This window comes from Gigantopelta aegis, unplaced genomic scaffold (genome assembly GCF_016097555.1).
Source record: "Gigantopelta aegis isolate Gae_Host unplaced genomic scaffold, Gae_host_genome ctg2572_pilon_pilon, whole genome shotgun sequence".
NCBI classification, from domain to species: Eukaryota; Metazoa; Mollusca; class Gastropoda; order Neomphalida; family Peltospiridae; genus Gigantopelta; species Gigantopelta aegis.
In genome coordinates, this window is record NW_024532960.1 from 137,384 (window position 1) to 157,258 (window position 19,875).

The 19,875-nt window shown below is 37.1% G+C and overlaps 1 protein-coding gene across 1 annotated transcript; it reads left to right on the top strand.

Annotated features, from left to right (window-relative positions):
* The first annotated feature begins 18,559 nt into the window (after positions 1–18,559).
* LOC121391519 (extensin-like) lies at positions 18,560–19,480 on the top strand. The gene has a single exon (XM_041523118.1). It carries the CDS (start codon positions 18,560–18,562, stop codon positions 19,478–19,480), a length of 921 nt encoding a protein of 306 aa, XP_041379052.1.
* Positions 19,481–19,875: the final 395 nt, after the last annotated feature.

Sequence of the window (19,875 nt, forward strand, 5' to 3'; positions counted from 1 at the left end):
GGCACAATCCCATACCAATAACTTAGACACAGCCTCAAAAATTCAAACTATACTGGTAATAAATACATCAATTATATTTTCTATATCTTTTTTTAGTGTTGTTTCAATGTTATATTCTGATCTTAGCAGTATTATATACCATCACCATGGGCTAGTGGACGCACAGTAGAGACAATACATCCTGTTAGAGATAATTATAAATTTAAAGAAACGGTCTCTTTTCCTGGTGCTCGACATCTCTATCTCAAATTTGATCCTCGCTGTTCATCACAATATGATTATGATAAAGTAATTATGACTGTTCTTTATTCATTTATTCTTTAGTCCCTATATATCGTCTATTTATTGTCTATTTATCCATTTCTTCATCTATTTAGGTTTGTATATATGCTGGAAACTCTACCACGTCACCAAAAATTGCAGAATATGGAGGTAATATTCATGGATTTGGTAGTCGAAGTGTTCTTGGTAAGGGATGGCCTAAAGAACTAGTAAAGGTATTATATAGCTATCGTATCCAGTATTTAACTTGTTTCACAGGTTGACAATGATACAGTGACTTTTACTTTCGAGATGAAGAGTGGGCGTGAGCACAGCACCCAGATAAAGCAATGTGGGGATTCTTGTGTACCGTACGACCACAAGAAACTGCTGAGGACAGCACTAGTGGTCTCCCATTTTTATTGGATCTTTATCTCTCTATCTCGTCCATTAGCTGCTCTCTGATTGGTCAATTGTTTAATGGAACTCCGCCTACTTCTGATGAGATCAAATGTGCGCCTCTTATGGAATCATCTCTGTTACAAAAGTAATTATTATTAATTAATTATTAATTAAATTAATGTTTTTTTATTTAGATGTGTTTTTTTGGCCTGAAAGTGATGATTAGTGGGCGGGGCTAGCCCCAGCCATAGAAAACCACTCCTTCCTTCTGTTATTAATAGCTCAGAGAACTAGTTAGTATACCTCAACCAATATTGAGAAAAAGAATAAGGTATTAAATGAATGACAGACTAATGGATGAATGGTCAAATGGAAAATGGACAAATGCATGTGATGCACAAGTTGAGATATAATTCTTTATTTTTAGCGAGCTTCTTCAAATAAACTTATTAGAAGACTTATATTAAGTGCTTCCCTCAAACACAATGATATTGCGTCTCCATTCTCTCTCATTGGTGAAGAACCAACAGAGAAAAATAGGCAACTGCTAGAAGATATCTTTTACTCGAATTATGGTCTAGAGAGAAGATTACAGGCTTTGGCTGAACTAGAAACAAAATGGTGGTCTGATGTTGTAGACATAGCTGCTAAGACTAAAGAGAAATTGAAACTGCTTTCTTTTATGAAAATGCAACAAGAAGTAAATATACTATTAATATACTACAAATATACTATTAATATACTATTAATATACTACAAATATACTATTAATATACTATAAATATACTATTAATATACTATTAATATACTATAATATACTATTAATATACTATTAATATACTACAAAATGTACTATTATATGCTAATAAATTTACTATAAATATATTTCTAATATACTATGTCAAATCACTGGTTGCTTGCTCACATATTCAAGTCACTCACTAATTACTGTTATCATTTACTAAATATTCTATTCTCTATTTTTGTAGTCTTCTGCAAAGAACTTTGAATTATTGTGTTGTCTAATGTCAGTTGAATTAAATCTTGGTGATACATACTCTGCCATCAAGCAATACAGTAAGTGAATTGTAAGAGAAGAGAAAGATGAATAATTTTATTGTTTAGAGAGCTAATGGAGAAAGATGTCCAACGTAAGAAAGATCAAGGAGAAGGAGAAATAGATGTTAATGCTAAGGTTAGTAAATTTGTATCAGATTAAAGTTTTTTTATAAACACTGATTTTCAACTCTGCATCAATATCATTGTGTTAACACTGTGTTATCTCTACATTATATAAAATACATTATTGTGTTAACACTGTGTTATCTCTACATTATATAAAATACATTATTGTGTTAACACTGTGTTATCTCTAGACCCACAGTCTTGTAATGGGTGTGTTAGATCGAGCTCGCCTCTTATTACAAGTTTACATCTCACCTACAATTCAATGTAAGTCACACATTACATTTTTAACTGATAATTAATATCTTACTTAGCCACGCCTCCTCCCACATTTGTGCCACGTTCTATATCAGTCCCTGCTCATCATCTTAAACCATCTACCTCATTACAGTAAGGTTATCCTGCAAATAACTATTATTTAGTATTCTTTCTAGTCGTCAACGCAGTGATGGCAGTATGGCCCTTCTTGTTGATACTAACCCTGATGGAGAACAGTCTCTGTTTGGATGAAATATTTCAATTTATTGGAGCTAAGCCAGAAGAAGCTGTAAGTATAAATCACATGACCATCATGTGATTATCACCTCACTTATATAGGTCTCTTGTGAAAGTTTTTCTCTCAGCTGCTAGCAAGCAACGTCAGAGAAGCATCAATCGAGTATCTGCTCTGGGATTTTTACAAACTATTTTAACCAGTCACCATTTGGGTGCCACTGTAGAACACTTGTTAGCTTGTGTAGGTGGAGTCCTAAGAAATGGACCCTGTGTTAAAGACATTGCTTGTAGTGGTCATGTGACTCGAGTACGAGAGGCTTTTGCTGACATGATGCATGCTGTGGTTGAGTTAGCCAGTCGCAACCAGCTGCTTGTATTAATACAATAGCCCTCCTTTCTATTATACCTTATACAAGAGAAGAAGAGAATTGTCTTGTTCGTAGTGGTTTGGTAAAACTCCTTGATCATCTCTGTAGTATGTCTGACTTACCTCAAGGAGCTGCCGGGGGTGAGGAAGGGGGAACAAGAAGGAGAAGCTGTGCAGAGAGTTACAGCTCTTGCCTGGGCTGCCTTCCAGGTTTTGGCTGATCGTTGTGTCTCATGGGAAACTCGTAGCGTTGGATTTATATCCTCTGGATTAGCTCAACAAGTCTCATTACTTCTCACTAACCATCTTTCACGTGCTATGGAATCATTAGTGACATCGGAATCGGGAACATCAGAGACTTTACAAGAGGCGTTATCAATGTTGTTAGGTCTGGCTCGTAGTTACATGGGTCGTACCATCCTCAGTCAACCAGCTTGCGTATCGAAACTCCTCCTACTTTTAACAGACCACGTCCCTCACCAAAATTGGTCCTCATAGCTCTTCAATTATGTCGTATTGCACTGCCATTAATGACTATAGCAGAATGTTCTCAAGTAATCATTCCTCCCCATCCTACTCTCTCAACATTACCACCTTCAACCAACTTAGCCTCAAAAATTATCACTCTTCTGATGGCAAAATTAGCAGAGTATATTACTCCTAGCACTTCACATATTAGCACCAGACAATCACAGGATCAGGACGCTACTCAAGATGAAGAATCAGTTCTAGTAATTGTTCCCTCAAGACATCTTGAGATCGATGAAAGCAGTCAAGCATCAGTTTATATATATCGTAAAGATAGCGAGAGTGCAGCTGAAATACTTCATGTTTTATTAAATCAAGACCCAAGACAACTCAGTCATCGTATGGAGACAGTTCTACGTTTAGATCAAGCTCTCACAGAAGATGGGAAAGCCGAGATTTTCACCGATTCGTATCGAGCATGCTTTCGACGTTCTATTCGCTGGGCAAATATGGGGTTTACTGTGAGTATTGAACCACCAGCTGGTAGCTTTGGTGAATCTTCCGGCACTGAATCAGATCAGAAAAAAGCTAAAGCTGAGTCAGCGTGTAAGAAAAAGAACATGGAACTTCTCAAAACTGATCCACCCCGCCCCTTTCTCAGTGGAACAGTAGCATACTCACTGGCATCAGAAATAATAGCATTGCTCAATGGATTGTTAGCTGATCCTGACGCAGCACAGGTATGGAAAAATGCCATTCAAGATGTTCTTCAAAGTTCATTAGAAACAGTTCCAAGTTGTTTGCCAAATCTGGAGCGTTACTGTTCTGAAGTACATGCCTGTATTAACCAATGTGAAACTCCCCCTTCTCCTGACGAGCATTTATTATCTTCTAGTTGTCTTGCCAATGCAACATTTGCTGCTTTAGGTGGATTCAAAGATACTCTTCGACCCGGTATGGTGGTCCAATTACTGGGAGAAGGGATTTCTAATTGCCAAGGGACTATATCAAGCATCTCCGAAAGGAGAGGGATAGCTAACGTATCATTTGATGACAAGTATTGTTTCGGTGTGAATCAAACTCTTTGATGTGCCATTGTCTCGACTCCTCCCCCTGAGGTTGGATCCCTTCCATTAAAACAATTAGGACTTGATAGCCATCTCTGTCGTGCACTAATATCAGTTATTTCAACATCTTCTATCACAGTTTCATCACCTCATACTGGTATGGACGCCAGTCTTGAAGGAATGGGTCTCTGCCGGCTGTTTGCAGAACTTAGAACACGGGCCTCCATGTGTCTATCGCATCAAGTGAAGGATCCTGAATTTAGAGATTTAATTTTGAAGAAATCAGACATATCACAACTTCACGCAATGTCTGAGACTATTCAACCAGGTATGTTCTTTGATTGTTGGTAACAGTTAACTTATGGAGTCATCAATTTTGTTTCAGGTCAAAGGTTATCTGTCGTTGAAGCTCATTGTTTTGAGTTTGAGAATGTTATATAGAGATTGTGCTAGACCTCCAGCACCCAAAATTGAGAGACCTCGAGTTGAAGTAAGTCATAACACAATTTTATATCAGCAATGGCTTGTAAGAATACAAGTCAACCTTACATTATTATGATCTCCTGATATCAGTACATGTGTTAGTAGACCATATTGGGTATTCTGGTGTTGCTGCACTGGTTAATTTTATATCTATCTTTTCTCTCTCATAGCGTAAACATTATTACATGGATATCACACGAACTTGGCCAGTTGTCTCTTCATGTAGTTTCTCTCATCATTTGAGTTCATTGGTATATCAAGGAGCAACTACTCCACTGGTATTTGGATCAGATGATGAAGGACAAGATAGACCAAAAGGAGTTTTTTATTTTAACTAATGCTCCTGTGCCTTCTCATGTAATGGATGGAAAGATACAGGATGGATGGCTGGCAGAAAGATGGCTGGATTAATGGATAATTCAAATGTTTAAAATAATAACATTGATTTTTATCTTATCAGGCTCCTTCTTTTTACTGGGAGGTGGAGCTCATCCAGTTGGACTCAGGTAGTACAGCACCTCATTTAACCCTTGGATTCTGTCCAGATCCAATTAAACCAGGTGAAGGAGAAGTATGGACATATCCAGAGGAGACGTGCCTCTTCCGAAGGTGAAATAAAGTACCAGCTCATTTACCTTGTTTGCTTTCAGTTTAATTTTCACCTGATACTCACATGATAATCACATGATTGTCATGTGATTTTATGCATCCATTGCTTGTATATATTTTTCCTTGTGTCCATTTAGTACCGGTCGAGGTTTTTCAGGTTCGCGGAGAGGACAGATGTTGTGGAACAAGATCACGATAGAGACTCCATTGAAAACTGGAGATGTGGTAGGATGTGGTTGGCTTAAAGAGGAAACACCAGAGAACAAAGGTGTGGTCTATTTCACTATAAATGGAACAAGACTTGATCAGACATTCAAGAATTCACCCACTGAGATGTATCCATTTTTACATGTACAAAAGAAGGTAAGTGAGGGTCTCCAAGGGTAAAGGGGATTGTTCTATCTCACTTAATTAGGGGATTAGATTGCGTGCTAATTATGGGGACAAGCCTTTGTTTATGCTGAAGGTCAAGCCCATCGTGATGCTGCCGATCTTAAAGTGGGTGAATCTATTGAAGAAATTATTGCATTGTTCAAATTATTACCATTTGCTGAGAGTGATAGTGATGTAGAAGATGATACAGAGAAAGATTTTACTAAAAAAGATGAGAAACTCATAGACAAGACAATACTAAACCTGAACTGTTAACAATTGGTCCGCCATGTTATACGCTAGAACCTTGTACTCTCTCTGAAGGTAAGCACAGACAAAGTCACATGACAGTCACATGATAGACTTTAGAGGTATTCATTGCATATGATGTACATATATCATAAACCATTTCAGTTTTCATTGTTGTCATATGACATGCACATAACTGTTGCATGTTACTCACATGACTGTCACATGACTTCCTCTAGTTTACAACAGTAAATCATCTCAAGTTTACACAACAAGATCTAGTTTTGATACTATGTTGGAGAATGGACCTCTAGTCCGACCTGGAGGTGGAGGGAACAATCAGGGAAGAGGAAGAGGAAGAAGATGGAGGTGGTGGGGCTCAGCAAGAGGAAGATCTTCATACATTGTTGGTTAAGTCGTGGGAAGCTAAGGTATTTCCTCTGATCCAAAGACGATTTAGGAACGATCAGGAACGAAAGTCTGGACTTGATCAGATAAGAGGAGCATTACAACTTGGTAAAGAAAGCTGATGATTTTAATAATTAATTGTTCATTTTTGTACCATGCATCTATTGCTATAATATTCATCCATTTATACTAACATACATCCATTTATACTAACCATCCATCCATTTATACTAACCATACATCCATTTATTACTAACCATACATCCATTTATACTAACCATACAATCCATTTATTACTAACCATACATCCATTTATACTAACTATCCATCCATTATTACTAACCATACATCCATTTATACTAACCATACATCCATTTATTACTAACCATACATCCATTTATACTAACTATCCATCCATTTATACTAACTATCCATCCATTTATATAAACCATACATCCATTTATTACTAACCATACATCCATTTACTTGTTCATATTAGTATGGAAAGCATTGCACAAGAAACAGTTGAGTTCTTGTATGAAGAAAATGGTGGCTTACCTCGTGATCTTCACTTTCCTACAATGGATGATGTGAAAGCTGATTTAGATAAATTTACTATTAACAGAGTCAAGAAAGGGTCAGCTGTTGTGATACAGAAAGAGCTCCCATACTCTCGTTGTGGTGTACGGGCTATGCAGAAAACGCAAGGATTAACAGGTGGGTGTGGCTTTGTCAGTCATATAATTAAACAGGTGTGCCTTTTTAAAATTATTACTTCATTAGGTATTGTACTAGCTGTCGATGAACACAATGAGCTGGTACAAGTTGAATGTTACTTACCTAGTGATGGAGCTCTGGTCCGATTTTGGTACCCAGTTGTGTACTTAGAGCGCCCTCCAAAGGGTTACCGGAAGCCCTCAGCACTTAGAGGGGCGGAGTCAGTTAATATATTGGTACACAGGTATAACATGTCTCTTTTATTACTTTATTTATTTGTTTATTTAATAGAGAATTATTAAATTGTGAAGCAACTCTAGCAGCCATTTATTGTCGATCTTCTCTTCTTACTCTCTACTCTTCAACTTCTTCTTCTCTTTCCTTTCCAACTTACATCAATTTCTTAGCACAACATACCTTCTCACAACCATCTGTCGAAGGACTCTGTACCACAACTTGTCCTTCTCTCTCACCCTCTCCTCAAATATGTCTTTGCTCTAATTCTCTTTCAGTTCCTTATAATCTTTTCTACTCCAACCAGGTCATTGTAGAGAAAGAATTGGAGTCTTGGCTAGTGGAACATCCTGATAAATGTATGTCATTAGTAGTTAACTTGAATGAGGAGGTAACTCAAGTTGCTGGGGGTATTGGACAGAGTCAATTCCCTATACCTGAGGGACGAGATTCTTCTGATGTTTATTGTCCTCGTGCTGCCTTCATGATTATATCAAGTGTGTTGAACTTAAATCTGGCAGCAGCTCAGGGTAAATGGACGAATAAATAGATAGATAGATGAGTGAATGAATGGTGGATGGATGGATGGATAGATGGATGAAGTTATGCTCTTTTGCATTTAAATTATTTTTCTCTTCTACAGTGCTTCTTACAAGTACCCATGGGCCAAGGTGTTCTCTTATCGAGGAGGTCAAGGTAAAGCTGGAAGGATGCCTCTTCAAGAAGTAGTTCGTTATCCAAATGAGACACCTCAATCCGCTAATCCACAATATTGTGGTGGAATATTTCAAACACTCATGTACCAACAGATCGAGTCCATTTCAAATTAGCCGGCTCTACTCCACCCCCTGGTCGACAACTAAATGTGTATGGTTTACCAAGAGTAATTCCTGTTTTATTAACTGTCACTAATACCCTGTCAATCCAGTCTTACGGTCATTCCAGTGTGACAAAAAGTCCAGTAAGACAGTGCTGCAATATTGCCATGCTCTTTCCACCTGTATAACTCCTCTTTTAAAAGTAATAATTGGATCAACAATGCCCATTGTAATGAAAGAGAGACTTTTTCACTCGTTTGCTAACATTTTAACATCTCTTACTACCATTGATGTTCTTAGACATGACCACTACCCTGTTATTCCTGCTGGATTTATTCAAAGTATATCAGAAGAGCTTGATAACTTGTATACTGTAGAATGTGAACAATTTCTACCAGGAGGTGACAAGAGTAAAAAAAAGTCATCTATTTCCTCCAGCTGGGTCTATCGGTCGTGGAGGATCAGGTCGATTTTCAACTTACTTCCAGTCTCTGTTAGAACTAGTACTTGCTGTTGAACAATACACAAATCATTACCATAAACCCAAAGAAGCCACACCCACCTCTAATGGAAAAAGAGTCAGTAAGAAAGGAAAGCAAGTCAAAGAAAACAACTTGGTTGAGTTATGTGAGACGAGCCTATCATCTTTTATATTCCATTACTCATCACAAACCACTCAATAATGAGTTCTACAGATGTTATTACAAGTCTCTCTCTGTTAGCCCTCAGTCTCGTCTTCTTGTGGTCACTGGAATCAGTCCGGGTCTGGAGGGAAGCATTGCTATGGAAACAATTACTAAAATTTGTAATCATTATGGCGGTTTGAATCAGGCTGGTACTTACCTTCCACTAAGAGAGAGAACACAAGAAGAAAAGGAAGCATTGAGAATGAAACTTGAAGAGGAGAACAAGAAGTTAGAGACAGAGGAGTCTGCTACTAAGAAGGAAGAATCATCTGATGATAAAGATCAGTCAGATACTCAGCCTCAACCACAACCTCAAGATGAATCTCAACAAGAAAAAGATCCAGTCCCGAAAGCTGAAGCCACATCTCCTGTTAATGAACTAGTAGTAGTGGGCGGGGCTGTTATTGAACTATGTAGTGGATCTAAAACATCCAATGTTTGTAGTGCTCTGTTATCATCAGCTGTACTTCAAGGAGAAAAGAAAGTCCTATCAGTATTGTGTGTATCAGATACACTGAAGTGTGGAGAAGATGAGACAGCTAATGAAATATTAGCAAGATATTTGACTAGTAAGATCTTTACAAACAAGAGGTTATCTGAAGAAGCTAGAAGAGTTTTCAAAAGTATTTTTAATTCCTCAAAGACTAACATTCTCAGGAAGAACCTGGAAGATGATAACTCAGATTTATTGTTGAAAGTATTCTTGCATGGTGTAACACGAGACCGTTCCCTGAAGGATATATTAAACCAACTCTGGTGTGGCAAAAAGGACAGTGACCCTCTAACAGAGGACCACTTTTTAGGTTGGGTTGAGAGAGAAGGCTTGAAAAATGTACTACACATATGGACTGGTCTCTTTGCAGCTGGTTACGACTGCCATCTCACAAGTACAAATAATGCACTAAACATTACATCATTACTATATCATTGTAGGTGTGGTTACCTACCATCTGAAGGCATGGCTTGTGCTCCAGACTCTGCCCAAGACCATGCTTTAAAGTTACATGTAGATTCTATGAGTCGTCGTCTTGACATTACATCATCACAGCTACATTGTTGGGAGATTACACTCAGTGAGGCTGAATTAGCTTCGAGTCAACTGGTACCTTTACAAGGTAACTTGTTTGTTGTGTATCTGTCTGTGTCAATTTTATTGGACTGTCTATCTGTCTGTCTGTCGTCATTTGTTGTCTATCTATCTGTCCATTTATATTAGGTCAGTCACTTGCTGATATTCGTATGAGATTTTGGCTGTTAAAAAATGTTAATCGTCAGTTGTCATGGTTGCTACCACTTGTGAACTTGTGCTCTATCCATCCTCTCTCACTTGGTACTCTCCTCTCCTTCACAGCACCATTAATATTCTATGATAACAAGACTTCATTCCTTCATGCTGTCCTCAATGCCGCTACACGACGATCTCTTGATCAGGCCCCTCCTGAAATTAAAATGGACCCCTTGGAGATTGTGGGAGGTATGGATGTTAGAGAATTAAAATTTAGACTGATTACTCTCACTTTTTTAGGACTCCCCTCAACAGTTTTAGCAACACAATTTTTGTCAAGCTGCTCGTCAAATGTTAACTGTTCCCTCTCCACAGTTATGTGTTCCTCTAGCTAGTGGGGGAGACCCTACATATGCTTTTAATGTAAAACTTGCTGGAGAAGAAGTGCATGGAACAAGTATGTCTGTTACATTGACTTTCTTGGGTGCATTAATTCTCTCTCTCCCTTTCTATCTATAGGTGGTTCTTTCCGCCATTTTCTTTGGCAGGTTGTACGGGAGTTACAGTCACCATTACTTCCTATTTTAATTCAATGTCCTAGCAGTGCAGCTGGTGTTAATAAAGGCAAACATATATTAACAACAGGACCTATGAAATATTCTGAAGAGAAACTTTTGGAATTTTTTGGACAAGTGAGAAGTTTAAGCTATTGTGAATGAATGGATAGATGGTTGAATGAATGGATGGATGGATGGTTGGATGGATAGGTTAATTGCTTGGTTAAATCTTGTGCTATATTTTTAGTTGTTGGGTGTGGCTATTAGAGCTGATGTACCAGTTGCATTAGATTTGTTGCCTTGTTTCTGGAAAAGTTTAAAAAATGAAGAACTATCTTTACAAGATCTAAAAGATGCTGATATTATCACCTACTCTTTAACAAAGAATATATTGAGGTAGGAGGAATTATTTATATTGACCACGCCCAGATAATATGAGTCATGAATATTGTTATTTTCCTAGGCTCCTGATGAAACAACTTTCAATAATTTGGTTGGTAATATCTCTCATGACAAAGGAAACAATAGTAATTCAGATACTAAAGAATCTGGTCTCAGATTTACTTACCAAAACTTGAGAGGAGAAGAGGAAGAACTAATGATGGGTGGAGCTGATAAAGTAGTGGGGTAAAGTGTCACCATGACAACACCATGCATCATATATATCAATTTTCTATAGCTTTGACAATCGAAGAGAATATGCTGAATCAATCAGATCATTTAGATTACAAGAATTATTTTCCTCAGAGAGAATGACGGCTGTTAGATGTGGTATATCATCTGTGATACCTCTAGAAGTTTTCTCTGTGTTCACTGATAATGATCTTGACCTCCGAGTGTGTGGATTACCAGATATTGACCTACAATACCTTAAGGTACAACAAGAGTAACTTGTGACACACAACTATTTTAAGATACATTTCATATCCATATTTATGTTAACATATCATGTTATTAATGTAGACTCATACAACATATCATGTTATTAATGTAGACTCATACAACATATCATGTTATTAATGTAGACTCATACAACATATCATGTTATTAATGTAGACTCATACAACATATCATGTTATTAATGTAGACTCATACAACATATCATGTTATTAATGTAGACTCATACAACATATCATGTTATTAATGTAGACTCATACAACATATCATGTTATTAATGTAGACTCATACAACATATCATGTTATTAATGTAGACTCATACAACATATCATGTTATTAATGTAGACTCATACAACATATCATGTTATTAATGTAGACTCATACAACATATCATGTTATTAATGTAGACTCATACAACATATCATGTTATTAATGTAGACTCATACAACATATCATGTTATTAATGTAGACTCATACAACATATCATGTTATTAATGTAGACTCATACAACATATCAATGTTATTAATGTAGACTCATACAACATATCAATGTTATTAATGTAGACTCATACAACATATCATGTTATTAATGTAGACTCATACAACATATCATGTTATTAATGTAGACTCATACAACATATCATGTTATTAATGTAGACTCATACAAACATATCATGTTATTAATGTAGACTCATACAACATATCAATGTTATTAATGTAGACTCATACAACATATCAATGTTATTAATGTAGACTCATACAACATATCATGTTATTAATGTAGACTCATACAACATATCATGTTATTAATGTAGACTCATACAACATATCATGTTATTAATGTAGACTCATACAACATATCATGTTATTAATGTAGACTCATACAACATATCATGTTATTAATGTAGACTCATACAACATATCATGTTATTAATGTAGACTCATACAACATATCATGTTATTAATGTAGACTCATACAACATATCATGTTATTAATGTAGACTCATACAACATATCATGTTATTAATGTAGACTCATACAACATATCATGTTATTAATGTAGACTCATACAACATATCATGTTATTAATGTAGACTCATACACATATCATGTTATTAATGTAGACTCATACAACATATCATGTTATTAATGTAGACTCATACAACATATCATGTTTTAATGTAGACTCATACAACATATCATGTTATTAATGTAGACTCATACAACATATCATGTTATTAATGTAGACTCATACAACATATCATGTTATTAATGTAGACTCATACAACATATCATGTTATTAATGTAGACTCATACAACATATCATGTTATTAATGTAGACTCATACAACATATCATGTTATTAATGTAGACTCATACAACATATCATGTTATTAATGTAGACTCATACAACATATCATGTTATTAATGTAGACTCATACAACATATCATGTTATTAATGTAGACTCATACAACATATCATGTTATTAATGTAGACTCATACAACATATCATGTTATTAATGTAGACTCATACAACATATCATGTTATTAATGTAGACTCATACAACATATCATGTTATTAATGTAGACTCATACAACATATCAATGTTATTAATGTAGACTCATACAACATATCAATGTTATTAATGTAGACTCATACAACATATCATGTTATTAATGTAGACTCATACAACATATCATGTTATTAATGTAGACTCATACAACATATCATGTTATTAATGTAGACTCATACAACATATCATGTTATTAATGTAGACTCATACAACATATCAATGTTATTAATGTAGACTCATACAACATATCAATGTTATTAATGTAGACTCATACAACATATCATGTTATTAATGTAGACTCATACAACATATCATGTTATTAATGTAGACTCATACACATATCATGTTATTAATGTAGACTCATACAACATATCATGTTATTAATGTAGACTCATACAACATATCATGTTATTAATGTAGACTCATACAACATATCATGTTATTAATGTAGACTCATACAACATATCATGTTATTAATGTAGACTCATACAACATATCATGTTATTAATGTAGACTCATACAACATATCATGTTATTAATGTAGACTCATACAACATATCATGTTATTAATGTAGACTCATACAACATATCATGTTATTAATGTAGACTCATACAACATATCATGTTATTAATGTAGACTCATACAACATATCATGTTATTAATGTAGACTCATACAACATATCATGTTATTAATGTAGACTCATACAACATATCATGTTATTAATGTAGACTCATACAACATATCATGTTATTAATGTAGACTCATACAACATATCATGTTATTAATGTAGACTCATACAACATATCATGTTATTAATGTAGACTCATACAACATATCATGTTATTAATGTAGACTCATACAACATATCATGTTATTAATGTAGACTCATACAACATATCATGTTATTAATGTAGACTCATACAACATATCATGTTATTAATGTAGACTCATACAACATATCATGTTATTAATGTAGACTCATACAACATATCATGTTGGTTGATGGAAACAGATCAGCACATACAATTCTTTTGGACGGCACTAGAATTACTTTCACAAGTGAGAGAGGCTCATTTTTCCTCGACTTAATAACAAATGATTTTTTTAATTTAGGAGGAGCTTCGTAAATTTATTAAATTTGCTTGCAATCAAGAACGTATTCCATTTGGCCACACCAGCCGAGGAGGAGGGGAAGATAGAATAATTCATGTTCCTCCTTATCCCATGAAGATAGCACCACCCGATGGACAAGGTATGACACCTGCATATCGCACATTGATTTCGTACAAGGCATCGTATTTATTTATATAGATTCTATTAGTATTGTTAAAATATTCTAAGATATCTTTACATTTGTAAATATCTATGTTTATATAATGTTGCTTTAGGTACACCAGATAGTCGGTATGTTCGTGCTGAGACTTGTATGTTTCTAATAAAGTTGCCGCAATATTCATCACAAGATATTATGAATGAGAGACTCAAATATGCCATTAATTGTCGCGAAGACCCTCTTAGTGGCTGAGGGTGTGCGTGTGTGTGTGTGAGTGTGGTAACTATGGTAACAATATATTTAGCGTTTTGTTTTAATAAATCACAGACAGAGGCTATTATTATTAATATATTATTATTATTATTATTATTATTATTATTATTATTATTATTATTATTATACATGTTTAAATGTATAAAATTAGACTTTACTTACTAATTAATATTAGTAATTTTAATTTTCTGAACGAGCAGTTTGTGGGCGTGGCGGGCGGGGCTCAAACGAGCAAAAAAACAAGGGCGTAGCTGTTGATATATTTAGCAATGGGGAAGGACAAGAAGAAAAAGAAGTCTTCTTTTCGACTTATGAAATTGGTAAGTTTTACCATGTTAATATTTATCATATTGAAGGCTCTATCGTTCATAGTTCGGAGGTGACAGTGAAGACAAAGTCAGACCAGACGTTATTGCACCAGAGTTAACTTATCACAGTAAATGGCAATATTTTTATTATTGGTATTACTCCCTTCATTACAAATAGGTATTGGACGAACTAATCCTAAACATATACGTCAATCTGAATGCTGGGATGTTAAAGTTAGTAAAACTATTTCTCCCTAACTGTTTGTATTACAAATGCTTAATAAACAGTACCTAGGATGTATCCCTAACGTGGTCGATTGGCAGACACCTAGCAACAGGGACAGATTTCATGGAAATGATAGATCGAGCACAAGTACATGGCTCTTTTATTCATCCATATATCTCTATCTATCCATTTGTCTTTCTATTCATCTATTTAGAATAATGGACAAATAATGTGGTGTTCAACTGACGTCAAATCTCTTCACATTTCATCACAATGGTTGATTGTATCAGACAAAAGCAAAAAAGTGTGATTTAAAAATATTTATTGATTACGTTTGATTCAAAAATCATTTTAGATGACTTTTGTTGAAGTTCCCATGGCAACAGTAGGTAGTCTCTCATATGCCGAAGACGACGATCGCCATTACCTGGGAGTAAAAGCAGCTGTGGTATCCAAAGATGGGCGGAGTCAGTTTTGTTGTCACATACTAGAATGTAATAATGAGGTATATAAAAAACAAATTAATTTAACAATCTTTTTTACATTCATTTCACTAGGTAACTGTTAGAAGCATTTGTTTGTCAGTTGACGAAATATTTCGAATGTTACTAGCTCAAAAACAAGCTAGAGAACGAGAAAATGAAGAACGACAAGAGCCGGGGGTACGTCCTGTTATGATCCATCGTCTCTCTACTTCCCCATCTGGCGTGGTGCACTTCTCTTCTGCTGAACAAGATATCAGCAGACACATTAGAGAAGATACAAAATCCGGTCGACGGAGATCAAATGTGGAGATTTCTCCTTTAAAACCTGAAGCGGGGACTAGACAGATTAGACGACATTCTTATGATAATCCTCATGATGTACTAGATCGGCAATTTTCTGCTATGTACAATGACAACCAACCCTCTCTACCAGCTGCTGTCTCTTCTCAACAACCACGCATCAAAAGAAAAAGTCGTGACATGACAACTTCTATTTCTATTAAAGATCATGATAGCGATGATGAGGTTTTGGTTAGTCCTTTACAAAGAGTGGACCCCTTCAATATACACGATGGAAACATTCAACATCAGTTGTTAGGAGATACTAAAGGAATCACTGTCCCTGATCGTTTGGATATCCTTGTACCTAAAGGCAAAACCCGTTCCTCAATTCTTACAACTCAGTCAGCTTCTCAAATTACTCCACTTCAGACGTCTATATTTCCACTGTTTACTACACCACCCAGTTCACCATTAAGAATGGGTGGAGTTAAGAGTCCAAATGAACTGCTAACCTTTAAAGTGAGACTTAGTATATCTTCATTAATAATTATCTATTACATATTTTGTTAGATTGAAGGTGATAAGGAAACAAGAATAGATGGAGGAGCCGAAGGTACTGTACTTTTACAAACTGTATTAGGTGAGAAAGAGACGGCCATAGTAGGCACTTATGGACATACTGAATTGATTACTGGCACTGATATTAATACTTACTTACATGAGCTAAGGTAAGTATGTGTTATTATGAAATACAATATTTATATAACTTTACAGATCTGAAAGTTTAACACAACAGTCTCCACCTGGTGGGGTACCTCCTCTTCCAGCAGCATCTGGTGAAGTTCCTCTACCTCCACCTCCTCCTCCTGCTCCTTCTGGCAGAGCACCTCCTCACCTCTGCCTCCACCTGGTGGAGCACTTCCTCCTCCACCTCCTCCTCCTCCTCCTCCTCCTGGCGGAGCACCTCCACCTCCTCCTCCTCCTCCTCCTCCTCCTCCTGGCGGAGTATTATCATCTCCACTATCCCCAGGTAGTAGTACATCAGTACAAGATCCACCAGAGAGACTTCGAAAACCATGGAAAGGTATTTTATACAAGTCCAATACACTATTATACTGTCCTTTGCACAGTACTCATTGGTCCTAATGATGATCCCAAGGATTCCGCCCAAAGGGGATATTTACGACAAGTGAAGGAGGAAATAGGAGATTTAGAATACACCAAGTTACGTCAAGACTGGTTGTCCTATCAAAAATGTACATTGATGTTGCTGTCTTTACAAGGAGAATTAAACTTGTATTGAGAGGAGACAGGTTAGGAAATTTATTGTATAGTCATTTATTATTGTACATCACAGGGAGTTCCTCAGAAAAACAAGCTAAAGTACTCCTTGATCCAGAAGATCAGCCTCTCTATTTAGACATCCTAGAAGGACGTGTCCCTGTATCTACTAAACTCACATCATCTGGTCCTCCACCTCCTGCACCTAAACCATCAACAGCACCCAAGAAAGCACAATTCGAAAGTAGTCAGCCTTCTCCTCCACCTCCACAAGTTCCATCTAGTGAGGGAGAGAGGGGTAAAGCAGTTCGGCCAAGTGACATTAAAAAGTGGGGAACGTTTGGAGAGACACACATAGAAGATGTAGATGAGCACAAACCACGGCCCACTAGAGGTAAATTAATGGGACATATTGCTATGTTTGAGGGGCAGTAACAAGTCAAAAATGGATGAATATGAGCCAAAAGGTGATGGTAATAGGAGGAGGAGAGGGTGATCGACATGGTAAAGACAGTGATGAGGAAGAAGACAGAGAGAGAGATAAACGAAAGAGGAAAGGAAAGGACAAAAAGGCCGACAGAGAGAAGAGAGAAAAAGGCTGGCAAAGAGAAAGAGAAAAAGGCTGACAGAGAGGAGAAGAAGGCTGGTAGAGAGAAAAAGCAAAGATAAAGAGACAGCAAAAAAAAAGAGAGGCAAAGAAACTGAGAAAGAGAAGCAAAAGAAAGAAGAAAGAAAAAGGAGGAGAGAAGAAGAGACAAAGAAAAAGGCCGAACAAAAGGTTGATGCTATTTCTGACATTCTATCATTTGGCAACAAAATTCTTGAACCTAAAGATTCTTTTTCTCAAACTCTTGATGCATTGAATGATTTTTTAGACCCACAAGCACAGACTATAGGAGGAACAGCAGACATTGATGATCTGGACAGAATTATCACAAAACAAGAGACCTTGCTACACAATCACAAACAAGTGATCATAAACAGAAAAAGAAGATGCCATCTCATGAAATTCTTCCTCCACCAAATCACCATGAACACCTCCACTAGTACACCATGTACCATCTCCACCAGCACACCATGTACCACCTCCACCAGTACACCATGTACCACCTCCACCAGTCTACCAACAACCACCTCCACCAGTCTACCATCAGCCACATTTGTCTTCACCAGTCCATCATGTACCACCTCCACTGGTCCAGCATGTACTGCCTTCACCAGTCTACCATCAGCCATCTCTTCCATTTACACAGACAGTTCAACAGCAACCATTTCTTACCTCTCAACCTAGCCTGTATAATCAATCTTCAGCAATTCTTCAACAACCAATAGTTCAACCTATTACCCAACAACCTATGACATCCATGCAACCAATTGTACAACAACCAGTTGTTCAGGTACAACCAATTCCTCAACAACCTGTAGTGCAACCAACTCCACAGGTTCAGCAACAAGTACTGCAATCTGCTCTTCAGCAACCAGTACCACAACCTGTTCCCCAGCAACCAGTGGTACAACCAACTCCTCAGCAACCAATTGTGCAACTTACTCCTCAGCCTCAGGAACCAATACTGCAAGCTGCTCCTCAGCCTCACCAACCAGTACCACAACCTGCTCCCCAGCAACCAATAATGCAACCTACTCCACAGCCTCAGGAACCAATACTGCAACCTGCTCCTCAGCAACCAGTATTGCAACATGCTCCACAGCAAACAGTAGTACAACATGTTCCTTTACTGCAACCTACTCCTCAGTCTGTTGTCCAGCCACAACAGTTAACTACAACAACAGTCATTCCTTTAACTAAACCTCTGGAATTATCTCCCCCTCCATCACCACCACCAGCTTCACTGTTATTTTCTGATGACCCTCCACCATCACCACCACAACCTTTCAATAGTCCTCCTCCACTACCATCCCCATCACCTGCACCTAATGAAGTTCCTCGTCCATTTAATGAAGCACCTCCACCTCCACCTGGAGGAGCATCACCTCCACCTCCACCTGTGGAGCACCTCCTCCTCCACCACCTCCACCTCCACCTGGCGAAGCACACCTCCTCCTCCACCACCTCCACCTCCACCTGGCGGAGCACCTCCCCTCCACCTCCACCTGCGGAGCACCTCCTCCACACCTCCACCTCCACCTGGTGGAGCACCTCCTCCTCCACCACCTCCACCTGGGGAGCACCACCATCTGGTGGAGCACCTCCTCCTCCACCTCAGTCATCTAGTGGTCCCAAACTATATCTACTTCTGTACATATTAACGAAATAACTTGTTAGATGAAATAAAAGCTGGTCGGAACTTAAACAAAATTGATCTTCCTCAGGAGAGCAATCGTGGTGGATTACTAGCGCGAATAAGAGGGGTAAAGAATTAAAGAAAGTTGATTTGGATGAAAAAAAAAAAGCCAATACATCACTCAACAACTTTAGATACCATAGCTGAAGCAGTCTATCGGAGAGGATCACAAATGAACAAGAGAAAGTAGAGATGAAGAAAGGGAGAGGAAGGTGAGTGATATCTCATGGAAAGATGACAATGACTCTGCATTTTTCTGATGATGAGGAAGACAAGTCAGCCAAAAAGAAATCAAATGTGAATGAATCAAAGAAACACAAACGTGTATCGTCAGGAGACTTCCCTCGACTGACTCACTCAATCAAGGA

What these genes read in the sequence shown, in the direction of transcription:
- LOC121391519 (XM_041523118.1), top strand. Translation starts at nt 18,560, where the DNA reads ATGACATCCATGCAACCAATTGTACAACAACCAGTTGTTCAGGTACAA.